Below are 21,273 nucleotides of genomic sequence, written 5' to 3'. Positions count from 1 at the left end.
TTAAAAATGAATCCGGGGACACTTTTCAACTTCCTACTAAATAGATGGATTTTGTCAGGGGGCTGATTTGTAAATCCAGGGACTGTCCCCAGGAAACAGGGATGTCTGGTAACCTTATTCTAACACTGTGACACCTGATGGCGCTGTGGAGTTCAGTTTTTGCTAACCCAGTTTCTCAAAGTTTGCAACACATTTAACTGAAACACTTCTTTGATGTGTCTAGATCCAGCCCATGCTGGCTGAGGCTGATGGGACCTGAAGTCCAACATGTCTAGAAGGCCAAAGGTTCCCCATCATTTAACATATACATGCAAATTTTCAGAATTCAATTTCAGTGGGAAACTGAGCCTGCAATCCTATACCCACTGAACTCAACAGGACTTCATTTTGTGTTGATTTTTTTAATAGGACTGCACTGAAGTCTCTCCCATTAAAACCAATGGGATTTCTACATTTGGCTGGATCGTGTCTTATCTACAACTCAAACAGTAGATACACCCTAAAGCAAATGAGAAATGAGTAACAAACTCAAATAAGAGAGAAAAATCACACCATAAAATATTTAATATGAAACAAAAGATCTTTTTTTTCTTCACTTGTAAGAATCACTTACTCAAGTGCCCTTTAAGAAATTTAAAAAATTATACCAAACATTAACATTGGTTTTACATTATTATACATGACATATAAAACACCACATGTCACAAACTTTTTTTTATTACAACTCAAAAGCATTTCCCCTCTTCAATGTAAATTAATTTCTACATACTTTTGATTTAACTTATTCATTTTTTAAAAAAACAAGTAAACAAACAGATTCACCTGATTTTCATATAAGTAACACGGCATGTGCAATGAATACAGTGAATTCTGGGAAACAGAAGGGTGCAATCCTATTCATTTCTACTCAGAAGTAAGTCCTACTGAGTTCAGTAGGACTTGTTCCCAGGCAATTGTGCACAAGAGTGTAAACTATTTTTTTTTCACAAATGGAAAAACCTAACATCAGTCTCTGAGTCCATCCCCCAGAAGTGAAACAGTGGGCCCAATCCAGGAAACTGCTCAGCACCTTCTGTTTCTTTCCAAGCAAACGTAATATCAAGGGCATCCATTGCTCTGCAAGAAATTCCCAGCAGCACTTCTCAAATTGAGAGCTAGACTTTACTAAACAAACATGATAAGCAGAGTAAGGTAGCTGCAAAGGTACCTATTGGACAAGTGACCCATACCAGTGGTTCTCAAACCCACCATTTGAAAATTGCTGCAGGTCTTGGCAGATCACTCAGTAAACTTCACTTTGCTCTAAAAATCAAAGCACACACGTAAGTCCTATTTAATAGCTAGGGAAATATTAGTTGACTGCATCAGCACCTTATTGTGAAAATCACAGGTCCTAGGCTATGGTCTTCTTTTGCCTGTTCTATAAATCTGGCAATGGCCAAAAAGGACCAAGTCTTTGCCATCAGAAAAAAAAAAAATCAAGTGCACGAGTGAGTATAGATAGCCTTGCAACCACATGAATGAAGCTTATAGACCACAAACCAATGTTTGGGAGCCTCTGATCTAGACCCTGTAGCGCTCTGAGGACAACAAGCAGCAGAAACAATGAATTCAATGAATTCCTATGGGTGCAAAAGCACTTATGCACACATGAAAGAGCTGCATGGGGTAAATTCCATTTAGTTCAGTTCCCTGGATCAGAGTATGCTGGTGCAATGTGCCCATGCACTTCTATTTCCTTGTTCAAGAGCATCTCTTTCTCTTGCATTTATCTCTTGCGCACACAGCATCAGGGGTGAGGCAGGAGGAACAAAGTCTTGGCACAGTGTCAATATGCAAGTGTCAAACTTCAGCAGACAATATAAATGAATTATATTGCTACATAGTGGTGTGGTTTTTTGGGTGATTTTTTAACAAGAAAGCAAATCCTGGATTTCTGAAGCATGAAATATATTAACAATTAACATAGACCTGGATTTCTGAAGCATGAAATATATTAACAATTAACATAGACCTTCCGCTTCTATTATAATGACTGCCAGAAACTTAGTTGCTGATAAAGATTAAATCAACCCGGTTTAGTGCAATATCATTCCTTGAGTCGCCCAAAGACCTTTACATCATGCGGAATTATTTCGCTAATGAATGAATATGTACACAACGGAAATGTGTGGTGACGTCACGCTTCTAATACTTTTACAGGCAGCAACTGGTGGTTAGGTGCGTCTGATATGTGCATGACCACATGCACACGCATCGTGCTGAACCAGGAAGGGATTCAAAAACGTCACAAAAAGGGGTGGGTGGAAAGGGGCGGGGGGGAACACAGGGTGTTTGCAGGCTTTTTCAATGGGTGCTCCAATTGTGCACGATTTCGTGCAAGCATGCAATGACCCAGAGAGCAACCCCCGTGCAACCGGGGAATTGTCTGTATTTCGACAAAAAGAGGTTTTCCAGGGAGCCACCTTTTCTACCTCTGCAAGTCTTTCCCTGCTCTGTTGTTTGGGCTGACCACTTCTATCTGCATCAGATACGAATCCCATTTCCATGTGGTACAAGGCACCAGGATCTGTCCATTGAACTGGAAATAGAGACAAGGAGCCATGCTGGGAAAAACGTCTTGGCTGCAACCCACTTAATCGCACGCCGCCAATGCCCAAATTCCAAAGGCGTTTTTTGAGCATTGCAAATGGCGTTTGCAAACAAATGCAGCTACACTTTTGTTGGCATGCGCAAACAAAGCGGGTACTGAGGCTATTGTGGGTACTTCAGCTGGAATAAAAGCGAACCCTTCACATTCACTTCTGCTGAGGTAAGCCACACTTCTGCAAAATGCTCAGCTCCTGAGCGCTGCCAGGATCCAAAGAAGTGTGTAGCTACATCCACACACCTGAATGGCTTCTGGGCTTGAGCTTCTCAAACAGCTCCCTTACCAATACCACATGGCCAACTGTTTCACGATGCAAAAGCAGGCTTTCAAAAGCAGTGTGCGATATGGCAAAGGGTGTAGATAAGATACTAGGAACACAGAAAGCCGTCTTATATGAAGCCACATCTGTTTGTCCACCTAGCCCAGTGCTGTCTACCCTGATTGCAGGCTATCAGGTAGAGGGTCCTTCCTTCACCTGCTGCCTGGTCCTTTAATAGGGATGGGGAACCTCTGGCTCTCCAGATGTTGCTGGACTGCAACTCCCATAATCCCTGACCACTGGCCATGATGATGGGAGCTGAGAGTCTAGAAACAACTGGGGGACCACAGGACAACTATCCCTGCTTTTTTAAAACAACAACAAGAACAATTGGATATGCGAGGGTTTAAACACGGGACCTTCTGCATGCCAAGCATGCGCCTTACCACTGAGCTATGGTCCCTCCCTGTAATTTCAAGTCAAACTTCTAGGACTATGTAACTAACCAGGATTGCACTGTTCATCCTTCTGTCGTCAGTGTGATTGTCGGAACAGCAATATGAAGGGTAGTTAAAACTCTGGGGGAAAGACACTTCTAAAACAATTATTTCGTACCATGTAACAAGCTGGTTTTCTATTCACTAGGTAAATACCATCGACTGTGTAGCACCTTCAAGGGCACTTAGTGGCTCAGGCATTTAATCACTCACACACACACACACACACACACACACACACACACTAACCAAAATGTAGTTGCCTCTTCAGCATAATCCTTTGCCCCTGTAAATCATGCACTGGAATGGAAGCATTATCTGGAAATGTTAAATCAAAGGTATCCTCATACAGTTCTTTTGGCAACTGAACTGAACAAAAAGAAAACCGTCTATAAATACTGTCCCGACATGCATGAGACTTCCAAAATTATTTACAAACGAAGTTCGGCAAGCTTCTTTCCAAAAGCGTTCCTTTCCTCTGCTCACAGTCTGTTGCGGCAATATTTTTATTTTGTTTATTTATTTGCTTGGGTGTCTGCTGTTGTTTCTTCCCTACACAGTCACTGCTGGGTACATCTTCTGTTCGCTATTGCTGTGGGGATAAGGAGACTGAATTGGCCTGTATCCACTTTGCAGGCCGTCGAGGAAAGGGGGCACAGGGGCCATGGGCATAGAGTCGTGCGGTACAGCGTAACCCACATACTGTGGGTGCAAATACTGGCCTTGGTGAGGCACTATCTGCGTAGCCTGCTGGCAGTTCAGTACTGAGAAATTAGTAGGCATGTTGACGTATACATTATTCATGGTCCCTTCTGGTAAACAGCAGTTGGTTTGCGACCTGGTAGGGGGAGGCCTGGCACCTGAGTTGGCACTGGAGCTAGAGCTGGCAGCGGTGCTTGATTGACGTGACGAGGATCCGCGGGAGGTGCTGGCACTCGGGATCATGGGAATAGTCTCCATTATCCGGTTGCCTCCAGGAGGCCGGCTCTGCTGGGGCTCTTGCTTGGGGCGCAGGCAGCGGCAGCAGCAAGCTGCTACGAGGGACCCCAAGATGATGAACGCGACGAAAACAGAGCCCACGATAAGGAAGGGCACGTAGATAGGCACTGCCAACAGAAAAGAAAAACTCTTTTAAGGAAACAAAGAGGCAAGCAAGTTTTTTTACTGAAAGCGCATAATAAGCTGAGAGGGTAGTAGATGTTTTTCCTTTGTTCTTTAGTCACAGCCAGCGTAGCATAATGGTTAGGGCGTTAGACTAGGACCCAGGAGGCCAGGGTTCAAATCCCCGCTCAGCCGTGCAGCTGACTGGGCGAACCTGGGCAAGTCACCCTCTCTCAGCCTAACCTACCTCACAGGGTTGCAAGGGCAACATGGAGAAGGGAAGAAGTATCGACTGTATGGTATCATCCTGTCGTGCTCCCCCCCCCCCCCGGTTATTCCACATATTTGACAGCCACTGTGAGAAACACACTGCATGCCAAGATCATGTCATCTGGCTTCCATTACTACAGGGGAGAGGTGACTCAAGCATGCCATTTTTGGTGGCACCGCCATATTTTGGGTAACATCCAGTTCTGCCCTTGTAGTAGTAATAGTAGTAGTAGTACCTCCTGTTACATACTTGCGAACACTTCGGGTTATGAGCTCTGCTAACCCGGAAGTAGATGCTCCCGGTTGTGAACTTTGCCCCAGGATACAAGCAGAAGTCACGCACCGGAAGTGCAGCAGCAGCAGGAGGCGGCATTAGCGAAAGCACGTCTCATGTTAAGAACAGTTTCGGGTTAAGAACAGACCTCCAGAACGAATTAAGTTCCTAACCGGAGGTACCACTGTAGTAGTAGTAGTAATATTATTATTAATAATAATAAATTTATGTATACCACAGCCACTCTGGGCAGCTCCCAACAGAATATTAAAAATACAATAAAACATCAAACATCCCTGAACGGGGCTGCCTTCAAATGTCTTCTAAAAGCCAGATAGTTGTTTATTTCCTTGACATCTGATGGGAGGGCATTCCACAGGGCAGGCACCACTACCGAGAAGGCCCTCTGCCTGGTTCTCATTACACCTGTGTGCAAGTGGCCTCTTGAAATTATTCACCCTACCTGTGAAACTCCAGGGAAACTGGAGAAACGGCATTTCACTGAAATGCCCCAACTTTTGGAGGGGTGGGACTCTGCAGTTGGCCATGGCAGGAGCTTAAAGCCATCTTAAAAGTTTTCATTTGTGACAACTACGAGCAGCAGCAGAAGCAATTTTGCTAGAAAGCTGGCCAACATTGGGCTGCTTCCTCCGCTGAGTGGGGCATTGTTCAAGGGCCTTGAATGGGAGTGGAATAGCAGACACCACAAAACACTTAGTAGAGAAGAGTATCTGGAGAAAATTCTTTTAAGTGGCCTTTTTCTATGGGGATGGGTGAGTAAAAGTGGGACACAGATATTTAGTAGGGGAAAAAGTCCACTAACGGATTTCAGCTCTTCTCTAGTTCACACTAAATTGCCTTGTTGCTTTCTTATGGCCCCTGCATTGCAAGATAAAGGTAAAGGGACCCCTGACCATTAGGTCCAGTTGTGACCGACTCTGGGGTTGCGGCGTTCATCTCGCTTTATTGGCCGAGGGAGCCGGCGTACAGCTTCCGGGTCATGTGGCCAGCAGGACTAAGCCGCTTCTGGCAAACCAGAGCAGTGCATGGAAACGCCGTTTACCTTCCCGCCTGAGTGATACCTATTTATCTATTTGCACGTGCTTTCGAACTGCTAGGTTGGCAGGAGCAGGAACCGAGCAACGGGAGTTCACCCCGTCGCAGGGATTCGAACCACCGACCTTCTGATTGGCAAGTCCTAGGCTCTGTGGTTTAACCCACAGCGCCACCCGCGTCCCTGCATTGCAAGATATGAGAGGAGAAAAACCAGGCAAACTCAGTGAGACTCACATCTGAAGAGATATGTACACGACAGCACTGCTGCAAAGTCTATAAAGCTGGCTCAATACAGCAATGAACTACTAGAGAAAGGTGGTTTATAGTGAAGTGTTGCTGTTCTTTTTGTAAGTAAACCCCGAAGCTCTGCTGTTGTGCAATCTCTCCATTAATTTCAATGGGGAACAGGCACCCTGTTACAAACCTTATTGAAATTAATGCTCTCGCTGCAACAAGCACACTTTCCGGGAGTAAACCAGCTCTAATTATAACATAACTTCAGGCTAGTTCTGATGTGTTTAGGATTCATGAACAGCAGGGGAAGCGCTGGAAAGCAACCAGGGCTTTCCCAAAGAGGGCTGAAGTTTACCTTTTGAAATCCAATCACATAAATACATGATTAGGAAGTGGCGCTCTGTTTATTCACACAGCAACAGGTAGGGTTTGGAGGCGAAATGAAGTGCCACGTTGCTTGGGGGGCGGGGGGGTTGCCTCCCCCAGAACAACTTGTCTTTGCTGGGATTTTCTTGTGATAAAAAGGAAACTCAGAATTCTGACATTTGTAAAGCATGAATGAATGGCTGAGTAACATTGCAGCTGTGCACTCAAGCCACTGGTGCCTGCCTATTCCCCACTTCCCTCTATTTCAGCAGCTACACAAAGAGGAACAGCTTGTATCATATTGTATACCAGCTTGTATACAATCTCTTCTGTTTCAGAATCATTTTATTCTCTTCCCCCTGAACAACAAGATAAGAACAATCTACAGTGGTACCTCGGATTAACTACTTAATTCGTTCCGGAGGTTCGTACTTAAACTGAAACTGTTCTTAACCTGAAGCACCACTTTAGCTAATGGGGCCTCCTGCTGCTGCTGCACTATCGGAGCACGATTTCTGTTCTCACCCTGAAGCAAAGTTCTTAACCTGAAGCACTATTTCTGGGTTAGCGGAATCTGTAACCTAAAGCGTATGTAACCTGAAACGTATGTAACCCGAGGTACCACTGTATATGGTTACAAGCTAGTACGGTGACTGTTCATTGCTGCTCTGAGGGTAGCTGGAGATATGCATTCCCTTCACCTTAACACAGTGGCTAAGAGACTGAATTGGGAAGTCGGTTCAAATTCCACCTGTGCCATAAAGCTCAGTAAGCAGCTTCAGGAAATACGGCTATCTCTTAGCCCAGGGAAAACCAAAATGGAGTCCTCCATATGTACAGTGATACCTCGGGTTAAGTACTTAATTTGTTCCGGAGGTCCGTTCTTAACCTGAAACTGTTCTTAACCTGAAGCATCACTTTAGCTCAGTGTTTCTCAACCTTGGGTCTCCAGCTGCTGTTGGACTACAATTCCCATCATCCCTGACCATTGGTCTTGCTAGCAAGGGATGATGGGAGTTGTAGTCCAAAAACAGCTGGAGACCCAAGGTTGGGAAACACTGCTTTAGCTAATGGGGCCTCCTGCTGCCGCCGGAGCACAATTTCTGTTCTCATCCTGAAGCAAAGTTCTTAACCCGAGGTACTATTTCTGGGTTAGCAGAGTCTGTAACCTGAAGCGTATGTAACCTGAAGCGTATGTAACCTGAGGTACCACTGTAGTTGGATATCATCCTCAGCCAGCACGGTCAATGTTCACGGATGATGAGAGCAGCAGTCGAAAACATTTGGAGGGTACCACGTTGGCTACCCCAGTCTTACGAGGGCCTGCTTCCTGATTGACTCACAGGTAAACTTGCTTCAGATCCTGGCTGTTTTCCATAACTTGGCTCTTCCCACTGAACGAAGTTGTCATTGCTATAGTTGAGATAATAATCACTGCTACTACTATAACTACCTGCATCACAACATGAATGGGAAGGCGCATCCAAACTGTGCAACCTGAACTGCTTTGCACAGGATCATCCGATACGTGATTTGCATGCCTTATTGGATGAGCTGTGTCCTGTACAGATCCCAATTCAATGTTTCTTCCAGAATTTAGGCTGCTGTGAGTGGGGCAGTTAGTCAAGCTGGTAGCGGGAAGACCCAGGTTGAAATTCCCGGTTAGCCACGAGGTTAATATTTCCCCTCTTTTTGCTTATGATATAGCAGTATTAAAGAACTGTTGTGAGGCTAAGGTGCTCTGTTGCCCAGTTAAAGAAATCTTAAGTCAGTCAGTCATATCAGTTTTACATGATTAGCGAGTGAATTTATTAAATTTGTATGCAAGTTAAAAAAAAACAGTAAAAATCAGTTCAGAAGGAAGCAGCTTTAATTTCTATGGTTAGGGTGTAGATGGGCCATTTCACAAATGGAAGAGCTCCATTCATGGAACGCACTGGGGTCCAGTGGAGACTCCCTGCTGATTCCTGCACCCACCTGTCAATCACCCCCTATGCAACCTCTTTATGCTGCTCTGGGGAAGTTATCCCACAACAGCTTTCCAGGAATGGCAGGGGAAGGAGGACATCGCAAAGACCACACACTGCCCCCTTCCTCCAGCGAGAGCAGAACTCCACTGAGAGCAACCCTGGACCCAACCCTTTCATTTCAGATGACACACTCACGACACAACAAGCCTCTTCTTAGAAGTCAAGCTCCCAATTGCGCATGCAATAAAAGAAAGATGGAGATGACTCTTCTAAGGCGATGTTTGCCACCTACAGTTTTTATTATTACTTGCATTGTGATTTTTTTTGAAGATGAGCATTAAGAAAAAAGCCTCATTACTCAGATACTGGAAACTTAAGTGTTATTAAGTTTTGATGAACAGTGCTTCATAAAAATCCTAAGCGCATTGCATAAGACCTACTGAGTTCAGTGGAACTTGAGTTGAGGTATTGGTCACTACCCAGCAAGGAAGTACTCATGGGCCCATTGAAGTCAACAGCTTAGCTGCACGCAACTCTAGCCTGTTTTATAACCACTGTGCTTATTAGCAGGGTGTTTGTCACCTCATCTATGTTCTCAAAAATACTTTGGCAGCACTGTATACACTTTAGTTTAAAGTCATTAAAGTTATAATGACTTCGTAAGAAGGTGGACTGCAGTGCTCAGCTCCAGAATTTTTGAACTTATTTTGAAATTCTTAGTGGGCTGTCATAGCTCATTAAAATAATTACATCATGAGTAAATAAAATGAAAATGTGATCCAGCCAAAGTTTTAAATCCCATTTATTTCAGTAGGAGAGTTCAGCAGAGTGTGTTTAGCTTTGTGCTTCTCTTTCCCTCTGAAAGCAGTGAGGCTTACAGTCCTACATGTGTCCACTCAGAGGTAAGGCCAGTTAAGTCAGTGATGGCCAAATTTGGCCCTCCAGCTGTTTTGGGACTACAACTTCCATCATCCCTAGCTAACAGGACCAGTGGTCAGGGATGATGGGAACTGTAGTCTCAAAACATCTGGAGTTTGCCTATGCCTGTTCTTAATATTCATGCACACAAGCAGGAATGCCAGCTTGGCCCTGCAACCATGGGTGCCTGGGGCCATGGGTGTCATGCAGCAATCATAGCCCTAGTAGTGAAATTTGTGGGTGCCTGGCCCCTTCATGGGGAATTCTGTGGGTGCTCAGGCACCCCAGGGAGTTGGCATCTATGCACAAAAGGAGCAATTTGCAATAACTAACCAACCTCCCACTTCAAGGAAAATAAACTGGCTGCTACTTCCTCAGTGTATCAGCATGGAAAAGATCCACCTATTTGTTTATTTCTCCCCCCCCCCAAAAAAGCACTGAGGAATGGAAGGTTTTCCAGCTGTGGGAACCGAGCAAGGGAAGGTTACTGCTTCACATGCTTCATCGACTTGAGAAAAACAACACCAATCATTAATGAAAGCACCAAGTAACATTGACTTATGTTGGTATATAAACAGGGCCAGAGGCATTTTTTGAGTGGCCTCTACCCGATGGCCCCCATATTGCAATTACCATTCTGGCACTGCTAAACTTGATAGCCTGTTGTAAACTTTCTACAGACACGTGGGCGAGGGAGAGATGAGTTTGAGGGGAAAGGCAGGGTAGGAGCTGCCGTCTTAATATTTAAAAATGTCTTTCAGCCCTGCAACAACAACATTCTCCTGCACCTAAATAGCATGTGAGAAAGGCTCAAGTGCATTTCTTTAGTGTCATGTGTGAACCTGACCCTGAAGAAGCTTGAGAATTACTATTTCGAACAGAAGTCCTAAACTGGTTGCAACTTGCATAGTCCACAATATTTTTTACAAAAGTTCTTTCCACCCAAGAACAACATTCACAAGTGGCACATGCCATGCCTTATGCACGCCACATGGGTAAACCCCAAGAGACTAGTGAAGTGCTGTATTGATAGACTTGCTAAAGAAACTTATTTGTGTTAAGTGGGCAGGTGATAGGTTGGTGGGTAGAAATCAATTGACTGCAGTATTAATAAGCGCAGCAGAAGAGTACCTTGTTCTCAGAGTCTGTGGTAGAATCTATGTACATATTAAAAACGCTGTGAAAATGCTTTTTAAAAAAAGTTTCGAAAAATACATTGGATTTTGCATAGCTCACTGTTGCCATCTAGTGTCGCATTTGTATATTGCACTTTCCAACACATTTAAAACGTTTTATTTGCAGCTGTGTAGATGAGTCCTGTGTGTGTATCTTCCCTGAGTGCAGGATAATAATAATCCTGGGCCTTGAGACAAGGTGGGGGCTAAGATGTAGGAATAGATGGGTTGTTTCATTTTTAAAGAAAGCAATGCAACTATGATAAATATGGGAAGGGCTGTAGCTCAGTGGTAGGGCAGCTGTTTGGCATGCAGAAGGTTCCGGGTTCAATTCCAGGTCGTGCTGGGAGAGAATCTGAAATCCTGAGGATGCTACTGCCTGTCAGTGTAGGCAATACCGAGCTCAACCAAACTAGCTCACTCCATATCAGGCCACGAGGCAGCTTCCCGTGTCCCTCCCCCTCCGCTTTGTACCTGCTGCGCCGTCGGGGATGTCCTTGTCGGGCCGGCCGTGCTCGGCTCCCCCTTGCTGCCGGTCGTTGTCGCAGACGCCCTGGTCCAGGCGGGCCTCCGGGCGGGAGCAGCAGTAGCGAAGGGCGCACGTGCCGCAGCAGATGGTGGCGTCGCCGTCGTCGAAGTGCTCCGGGCACTGGAAGCCGTCGCGCCAAGTCGCCCCGTCCTGCCAGCCGTGGCAATACTCGCCGCTGGCCCGCGCGCTGGCCGCCAGCCCCACAAGCAGCAGCAGCAGCAGCGACGCCCCAGGCCGCCCTCCCAGAGAAGAGCGCCCCCTCCACATGGCACCGCGAGGGGGCGGCAGCAGGCGGGCCTCGGAGACCAGGCGGGCGCCCCTCTCCTAGCAGCCTGGGTCGAGGCACACTCAGTGAGTGTGCGGGGAGGGGGCGCGTGTGAATGCAGCAGCTGCGGGTGGTTATGTAGACACGTGTGTGCCACAAGCCCCGCTGTGCGGAAAGCACGTGGCCGTGGGAGGTGAGGGACAGCCACGCGCGAGAGGTTGGCGCCGCGTGTCCAGGGTCGCCTCGCCTGAGAATGGGCGCGCCAAGTCAGTGCAGGATATGGAGCCGGCGAGCCCTCAAGAAGCCAACTTGTGAGGGGCGCTAGGAACAAAGTCCCGCAGTTGCTGGGCAGGAGAAAGGAGCGCAGAGAAATATCCCAGCTCCCAGAAAGGGCTCAAGTCCGGCTGAAGTAGCGCGCTAGCCTCCCGGAGCCCGTCCCCTCGCCGGCGACGGGCAGCAAGCGCAGCCCTCCAGAAAGAGTCCAGCCTTTCTGTCAAGCCCCACGGAATCCAGGACAATCTCCTAAGAGGAGGAAGCGGCGCCCCACGGCGGAGTCATTCGGCGCTAACGGAGGTGGCGCCTTTGCCGCTCTGGGTACTGCGGCGCGAACAGTTGGCTGCCGGCGAGGCGCCTGGGAATCCCGCGCGGGACCTTCCCTGCTCAGCAACCCGAGCCGAGGCGCCGAGGGGAAGAGCGCGACGAGGGAGCCGGCCGAGCCGCCGGCCGCTCGTCGAAGAGGCAGCGACCCCCACAGCCTAGTTCTGCAGCCGGGAGGGCAGGAGAGCCCGGGCTGGGGCGGGTGAAGAGATGCCCCCGGGTAGGCGGGACGGAGCCAGGCGCTCCGGCAACCATAACACAGCGAGGGTCCGAGGGGGCGCCTGCGGCGAGACGAGTCCGTGGGCAGGCGGGAGACCCTCCGAGGGAGACTCCAGCCACTGCCGCCGCCGCCGCCGCCCCAGCGGAGCGTCACTCCCCTTCCTGGCGCTTCGCCTTCTACCCGCGCGCACCGTCGCGGCTGCGCCTCGTTTGGCCCCCGTCTGCCCAAGCAAGTCCCGACAGGGAGGTCCCGCGCGCCTAAGAGTCGTTGCTCCTGGTCCGCATCTCGCGCCGGCCTTCCAGGGAGTCAACTCCGACTTCGGGGCAGCGCCGCGGGTGGAAGTGGAGCCGGGAAGGAGTTCTGGAGAGAGGAGTTTCCCTTCCTTGCCTCTGCGCTCTGCTTGGAGAGGCCAGCGGGAAACTCCGGCGGTCTGGCTTTTTCCAACGCGAGCAACAAACTTTGCTTCTATCCAGCCAACCCTGCTCGGCACGCCACCAGCAGCGCCTGCACACAACTCCAGGCTCCGTTTCCTGGAGCTACTGGCTGGCTGCTTGTGCGCGCGCGGGGCTCCCTTCGCTACTCCCTCGCTTTCTCTGTTATTATAGGCACCCTGCTCTCGCCCGGCGCGCATGCGCCTGCAGGCCGGCGGCGCTCAAGTCCTCCCCTTTTCTTGGTGAATGCCGGAGAGATCTTCGTTTTCTTCTCACCGGCTCTAGAGACAGGAGAAAGGGCTGGTGGAAAGGGATGGGCAAGGAACAGCAGACAGGTCGTAAAGCAGATGCGTGTTCACTCCCCAGGACGTGGGGGGGGGGGTTAAAGACGCTCTCTTATTACTCTGTTCGCCTGCTTTGCAGCCGAGGTTGAAAATGACCAGGAGTCAGGCACACACACCCGGCCCAAAAGTTGCTGGAGCTCCAACTCCCCAGGGGCGCCTCCTCTGAGTTCTGCCACTTTCAGGGTGGGAATTTAACTGGGAAGTGTGTGAGCAGGAGAAGGCATCTGTTGTCCCTACTTCCTTCCTCTTTGGGCAGTTCCACCTAGAGAGAAAGTAGGAGGAGCCCTGGAATTCTCAAAAGTGTGGCAATGATGGCACACGCATCGATTTCACAGCAAACACTGCCATGTGCTCTTTGCACTTAAAACAGCAGGGTGAAGTCTCCTTTGGATGTGGGGACACTGAAGTTGCATTGCAATTTGATAAAATTTGCTTTATACTAGCAGAGCGCAAGTTGAGATGAGTGTCACTCCTATATGATCAGCATTCTTGTGGCACCTTAAAGCCACAAATGCTTATCATGACAAGCGTTCATGGACTAGAGTTCCCTTCAACAGATGCATGAAATGTAACTCTCAGTTGCAGATACAGGTAGGTAGCCGTGTTGGTCTGCCGTAGTTGAAACAAAATAAAAAAATTCCTTCCAGTTGCACCTTAGAGACCAACTAAGTTTGTTATTGGTATGAGCTTTCGTGTGCATGCACACTTCTTCAAAAGAAGTGTATCTAAAGAAGTGTGCATGTACATGAAAGCTCATACTAATAACAAACTTCGTTGGTCTATAAGGTGCTACTGAAAGGAATTTTTTTATTTTGTCTCAGTTGCAGATATACAGGGTGAGTTTTTTTTAAAAATAGGCCCTGTGGAACATGTGTACTCTGTATCCATGGGGCCTCTTTTAAAAGACTCACCCTGTACAATGACTCTTGAGATCCCATCATCTCTGTAATTTTTATAAGCTGTAAGACTGTATTCTGCAGAAGAGACTCAGAATGAGAGAGGAGCCATGGTTGGTCTCTTTAATTATGATGTCAGGATTGCTTCCGAGCCTGTGGATGGCGTCAGGTTCTGCTTGGCTGAGATCATGTAGTAAAACTATTTTGTTCGCTGATTATGAGCATGGCAATGGAGGCACTCTTACATCAAAAGCTAGTCCTGTCTTGTGACCCTCTGGACAGTTTGGTGTGCAGTTTGTTTTCCGCATGGCATTGAGGCAATGTTTGCAGCATGCAATGGCAGACTTAGGGCTTTCGAATTTCAGCGGTACCCTGTGCCTCTTGCCTTCTAAGTCTTTGTTGCAGCGCCCCCTGCAGCTCCCTCGCAGCTCTCCCCTAACTCCACAGCTTGTCAGCGTACCTCATGGTACCTGCCTTTGAGATCAGTTATAATGACGACTCGGCTCTGAGAGATAAACAGCTGGATCCTTCAGTTAAACCTTTTGTGAGGATGAAATGTGTTTCTGTTTTCCTTGCCTTCTAAATATTTTATTGTTCTCTGGGCAGGTGCTGGTTGTTTGTTGGTTCTTGTTGAATTTTGCTATGTTGGACTTATTTAAACTGGCCAGTTTTTGGTGATTTTTTCATTGTGTGTCTGTTAATGCTCGCTTTTAATGAAACTGTATCATTCGTATTAATGTAAGCCTCGGTAGAAAGGCTGTAATCTTGGAAGCTGACTGAGAAATATCTGAAATAAAGCAAACCCCAGATCAGGTGTTCCCAAAGAGGTCATTCGCCTCAAAGTGCTAAAGGTCACAGCATGGCCCCCTGCCTCTCTCTTCCTCTCTTCAAAAACTGTCATGCCAAATCAACTTTTTGTAGTCTTCTAAACCCTCAAACCTAGACCGCATCTTAAAAGGCAGAGACATCACCTTGCCGACAAAGATTAAAGCTATGGTTTTTCCAGTAGTGATGTCTGGAAGTGAGAGCTGAACCATAAAGAAGGCTGATCGCTGAAGAATTGATGCTTTTGAATTATGGTGCTGGAGGAGACTCTTGAGAGTCCCATGGACTGTAGGAAGATCAATCCATTCTGAAGGAAATCAGCCCTGAGTGCTCACTGGAAGGACAGATCCTGAAGCTGAGGCTCCAATACTTTGGCCACCTCATGAGAAGAGAAGACTCCCTGGAAAAGACCCTGATGTTGGGAAAGAATGAGGGCACAAGGAGAAGGGGATGACAGAGGACGAGATGGTTGGACAGTGTTCTGGAAGCTACTAACTTGAGTTTGACCACACTGCTGGAGGCAGTGGAAGACAGGAGTGCCTGGCGTGCTCTGGTCCATGGGGTCACAAAGAGTCAGACAGATTAAACAAAAACAGCAACAACAAAATCCTCATTCCAGACACACACCCCGAAAAGGGGAACTGCCCATTCAGAGAAATATCCACAGCCATCATGGAACATTAAGGTTCTTTTGTCAAGCCTAGGAACTCCCTTCCTGAGTCGCTTAGGCAAAACCAGTGATCAAGCAGCAAACTCATAAGGTCACACTGGGCGCATTGTGCAGAAAAGCCTTTGTCTACAGCTGAGAGTGAGGGGCATTTAATACAAACCAGATTCCCTACATAGGCATAATAGGAAATTGCATGTATCATGCATGCACTACAATGTGAGGACTTTAACCAATGTCTTCAAGTTACAATAAAGGAGATTCCGACTAAACATCAGGAATAATTTTCTGATAGTAAGAGCTGTTTGACATGGATATGCTAACCTGACTTGGGGGAGGGGGGAGGAAGTGGGGAATATGTGTTTAATTTTTAAAAAAGAAATAAATAAGGATCTCACAAGTCTTTTTCACAGTGGCAAAAAAGCCTTCCTGAAGACCAGTGGATTCCTGCTATGTTTGCACAATGAAAGAGACACGTGAACATTCATGACATGTACTTGAGGGTGTTGTACATGTTGAGAATTCTCCATTAGGAATGTCATTCCAAACAAAGCACAAAATAGCTGGGTCAGGAGTTAGAACCATGCAAAGTCATTTGGAAGGTGAGATCAAAGCTGGCTTTTGTAGACAGCTGGGCAAGTTCTCTAGTCACTTACACTAACCACCAAGCTGCTTTCGAACTGTACAGGTTGGAGAAAATGAAATAGATTTGGATATGCTGCTAAGCTCTTGATCTTTCTCATTACGTTAACACATGACCTCCATACCATAGCATTTCACTATCTCCAGCTATAAGCATTATTCTTTCATAATGCAAGGTGTCCACATCAGTCAGAATGAGGTGTGACAATCATGTCAGAAAAATTAGAGAGGAGTTCATGCCAGATAATTAGCCTTAGGGCAGAACTAGGGGAGGTGAATCCATCCGTCTGCAATATTTAAACAGATTATTATGTTTCCTGAAAAGCATTTGATTAACACTGGAGCAAAATGAGAATTCTTAAAATGCTATGTATTGCTTGACATAGGCCAGTTTCCCTATAACATTTTAAACTGTGTCTCCTGCAAGTTCTTGAATATACTCTGCACCAAATCTTCACCAGTTTCTATTTTGGGGGGTCAAGCTAACAATTTCTATGGGATGGAACATTTTTCTGTAACTAGAGACTTTTAGATTGTGAAGATGCTCACCTTGTCCCCATCTTGTTTGATGCTGCTGTTAACTAGCTGCTGCTTCTTACCACAGTTCCCAACACACACAAACATACGTACATCTGCCCAAACACCCAAAAGCTGGCTGATTTTTCTTCCTCCTTTCGGAATAATTTCACATTCCCAGTCAGGAATCACGAAGTGAACAGGATGACATCACCATGCTGGGGTTTACGTGTTGTGTTTACTGGACATCAGTAAATAAAATAACAACCAATTGGGTTTGACAATGTCACTGAGAACAAATTGTTGTTATTATTATTAGTAGTAGTAATATATTGTCCTATACCCAGAGGTCTCAGGGCAGCTCACAACCTAAAATCACAATATAAAGACACAAAACACATATTAAAAACAAAAACAAATTAAAGCAATTGAGGGCTGGTAAAATGAATATGCAAATACGTTCACTCCAGGAGTATTTTTAAATCTCTGTGGCACAGGCCCATGACACAAATTTGCATAAAATGTATGTATCCTGATGTATATGAATAGATGCTAATTTAGGCTATCAGCTCTGGGGGGCTCAGAGATCTATGATTCCCAGAGTTCCCTGTGAAGAGGGATTGATTGTTAAACTACCCTGAGAATGGAAGCTCTGTGTGGGGAATGGGGGCCTCCTCACCACCCTCAACAAACTACAGCTCCCAGAATTCTTCAGGGGAAGCCATAACTGTTTAAAGTCATATTACAGCGCTTTACATGTATGGTGTGAATGTAGCCGAAGAAAGAAATGGAAGATTGACGGTGGCTCTGTGTGTGTTTGTGTATGCATGAGGCCTAGGGTCAAGAGGGATTGTGCATTTTGGATAGAAAAGGAGATGACAGTGGGATGAGGTCAGAAAAGAGGCCAAGGCACTCTTTGTGCATGTTGGGGTGCAAGGAAGCACGGTGGAGAATCAGTTTCACATGTTGATGCAAAATAATCCAGCCCAATCTCTGGCTGCAAATCCCTGTTGGTAATTTTAATTAATTATTGCTCTGAGGTTAAATATAAACACCACTTGACTTCCTAATGTTCAAGAGAAAATTGATTTTTTCCCTCCTGCCTTTCATGCAAGATATTGGAGAGATGTGGGAGGTCAAATGTTTAATGCTCGCCTGCTTTGGAGGATGCAAAAATGATTAAAGTTTAATGACAAATACCCCTCAAAAATCCAACTCGGCATAATATAGTTTTATGAGTCTGTATCCAAAGGTGCCCTTTCACTTGCAAAAGGCGTCTCTCCCCTCCCCCCCCACCAAGAAAGAACTGTTTACATCTCACAGAGCGCTGCATGTTGATAGGGTAGTAAAATGCAAAGCTACTCATTCGCTTGAACAAGTGGAAGCCTGATAGCACCTCTAGAACCTACTTTTCATAAACAGTATTCTTCAACCTTGGGCCCTTGGATGTTGTTGCATTACAACTCCCATCATCCGTAAACATTGGCTAAAATGTCTGAGGAATATGGAATCTCTAGTCCAACAGCATCTGAAGACCCAGTGTTGAAGAAGCCTTCTCCTTACAGGTCTTTGGATCCCAACCCGTTCTGTAGTCATGGTACAACAATACTTCACTTTGACTCTTAATATAGTTTTCGGACATCTGTCCTAGGCTTGCTTACTTATTCAATATTATTATTATTATTAGGCCCAAACAAGCCCTCACAAGGCAGTTTCCAACATGTAAAAACAGGACATACGTAATCGCTATGTATTTTTATTGATTGGGGGGCAGCTGCCCCTCCCTGTCCCCCCCTTGGCTACACCCATGAGCCCTTCCCCTCTCAGTTTCCCAAATCTTTAAGCCTACCTGAACTGGAAAGATCAGTTATATTCTCAGAATATGCAAGGATAAACAAGACATGAAGAAAAGCATCAGTGGTAGGATTCTGTTATATAACTTAAAAGACCTGAGGAGACACAGCCAGGCTCACTGTTTTCCTCTCTTTCTAAAAATGCCATATATATAGCCTGCTAAATTCAACACGGCTTGTTTAGGATGCACCAGGCAGGCAATTTGCACTTAATAAATTAAATACAGCATGGGCAGTTTGCTATCAGAATAATATGCTCCCTAATAATCCCAGGGACATTTCCATCCAAATACATGAAGATGGCTGCATAGAACCAAAGATAGATACCCCCCAGAGGCTGCTTTTCAATATTTACACAGAGCCAAGTGCATGCTGGGAAAGACTTCAGGAGTTCACATAGCATTGTGTGAATCCTCACAGAGGCTGTGCAGCGCAGACATGATCAATAAACTTCATAGTCATGTGTCTCAACGTAGAGTCTCGGTTCATTGATGTAGGGAACTCCAGGGATTGGAGGACACAGAAGACTCATGATGTGGGAAGAAACTAGAGGAAAAACCCTGAAATAATTGTTTTCTGTGGGGGGGGGGCAGTAAGAATTCTGTAATAAACTGAAGGCTTTTGCACCATCACTCGTAGAAATACATGAACAGAAAGAGAGGGAGAGGTTTTATCTGATTCTTCCTAGAATTCTAAAGAATGAAAAAATCAGGCCTTTTGTTTTTCTGTTCTTTAGTTGTGGAGAGTGTCAGATCTGAGGGTCAAGTGTGGCTGTCCACATTCTCTGTCTGGACTGTTGAAATCTCAGCCCACACCCTCTCACTGGCCCTATGCACCCTGAAAGTTTTGCCAAACTGGAACATGTCGCATAAACTCTGATAATGCCTCTTGCTTGTCGGGGCGCTGAGGGGTGTGTGAATGTTTGCAGAAACTTGCCTACTGTACAGAGGTAAAATATGTGTTGGTTGCTGCACACACTTTTGCCTCCGACTCTACCTACTACAGCCACGAGACCCTAGGAAGGTTGACTAGCAGAGAACCTGCTTTCTACCTACTCCTGCGTCACACCGTGCTTATATTTTACACAGCTGTGAAAAGGTCCAAGAGCTCTGCCACCCTTTGCATTGGGTCATTCTAAACGTGGAATGGGAAACCTCTGGCCCTCTGAATGTCATTGGACTACCACTCTTACCATTGACCATGCTGACTGCGCAGTGGTCAGTTTTGAAATGGAGGTGCTCATTATTATGACAGCCCCAACATAGGCATCTGTCATCATCTTCTGCCAACTGGAGAGTCAAAAAATAGAGGCAGCTGTGTCCGTCCATTATTTTTTGTGTGCGCGCACACACACACATACACACATACACATACACCCACATGAGAAATAGCAGCAATGGATAGATAAAACCCAGTTCATTAAGATTAGAAGGGCGGCACTCCTGTGCATGTTTTCTTGGGAATAGCTCTGCTGAATTCAGTGGTGCTCGCTTCGATCTACCTAGGATGTTCAGCCAGCTGCAAACTTCAGCTTTCAATTAGAAATGCAAACAGTCTCCTAAAAAAAGTGTTACCATTTAAACTGCTAGCATTTAGAAGGAATCCCATCTAAGAAAATAAGTCTCTGCTCAGTTCTGCCCCCACCCCCACCTCTCACTTCCTCTATGCTAATCTGACACAATCAAACCTGAAAGGTTCATTATCACCTCATTCACACTTGTCAATGCCAGGAGGGTCCATCAATTACTCTGGTTCTCTGGCAGGTGAGGAATCACCACTGCTGCTCAGGAAAAATAATAATCTCAAGAGTTGCATGTTTACTACTGTACTTACTACACCATTGAGGGTGGGAATGATGGATTGGTGCACAGTCCAGCAATACCCAGAGGCCACAGGATCCCCACCCCTGTCCTAAATGCTACCCATCCAAATTTGAAGGACTTGGAAATGCAAATGAGTTCGTGATGGTTTTTCTTTCTAAACAAACACAGTGGGCATGTGTGATTGTGATAAGTGATCTCCATTAAAAGCCTAAGCAGCTTGAGCTCCCAAGCATCTGACAGAACACTTCTATAACAACCTGGTACCAGCTCAGTAGTGGCTCACCTGCTTTGCATGTAGAAGGTGCAATCCTCAGCATCTCCACATAGGACTGTGAATTATCTCTTTCCTGAAATCTTGGGAGATTTCAGTATAGGCAAGTTCTGAGCTGGATGGACTCCTTATAAGGCAGCATCCTATCTGTTGGAGATGCCCTTTTGAACACCCCCCACCCTTGGGAGTCTATTGGAGGGCTTCCTCAATGGTAGCTCCTGGCCAATGAAATTGACAACTAAATTCCAACTTCCAGTAAGTATTACAAAGAGACTTATGCCTCTTGAAGGTGCCACAAGACTCTTCATTGTTCTTGCTGCAAAAAACTAGCATAATAAGAGCCTGCTGGATCATGCCAATGGCCGATCTAGTCCAGTATCCTGTTCTCAGAGTGGCCAAACAGATGCCTCTGGGAGGCCTAACAAACAGGTCTCGAAAGTACTCTCTCCTCCAAGCTGGTATTCAGAAGTATATAGCCTTCAGGCACATCTACCCAACTGGCAATTCTTTCAATAAATGGGTTGGTTGGTGTTTTTCCTTTCAGTCTTCTTTAATACTTAAGTGTTTTCTTCAGAGCTAATGTCAAAATCTGAGAAAACCAATCCAACATGGAATGGTTGAAGA

At 46.2% G+C, this 21,273-nt stretch overlaps 1 protein-coding gene across 2 annotated transcripts; it reads right to left on the bottom strand.

Moving 5' to 3' along the window:
• Positions 1-546: 546 nt before the first annotated feature.
• Positions 547-13,832, bottom strand: SHISA2 (shisa family member 2). 2 transcript variants are annotated; one of them, XR_013838259.1, is made up of 3 exons: positions 11,245-13,832; positions 2,015-4,512; positions 547-1,971 (listed from the first exon to the last, which is right to left on the bottom strand). XR_013838259.1 is itself a non-coding variant. In XM_079974129.1 (2 exons), exons 1-2 carry the CDS (start codon positions 11,564-11,566, stop codon positions 3,959-3,961), a joined length of 876 nt encoding a protein of 291 aa, XP_079830255.1. In that variant the 5' UTR covers positions 11,567-13,832; the 3' UTR covers positions 547-3,958. The 2 variants fall into 2 exon arrangements, 1 of the variants encoding a protein (XP_079830255.1); XM_079974129.1 differs by having other exon boundaries at positions 547-4,512.
• Between the last annotated feature and the right edge of the window lie 7,441 nt (positions 13,833-21,273).

This window comes from Podarcis cretensis (assembly GCF_951804945.1).
Source record: "Podarcis cretensis genome assembly, chromosome: 4".
Taxonomy (NCBI): Eukaryota; Metazoa; Chordata; class Lepidosauria; order Squamata; family Lacertidae; genus Podarcis; species Podarcis cretensis.
The sequence above is the reverse complement of the archived record's forward strand: the minus strand, read 5'-3'. Positions and strand labels throughout refer to the sequence as shown.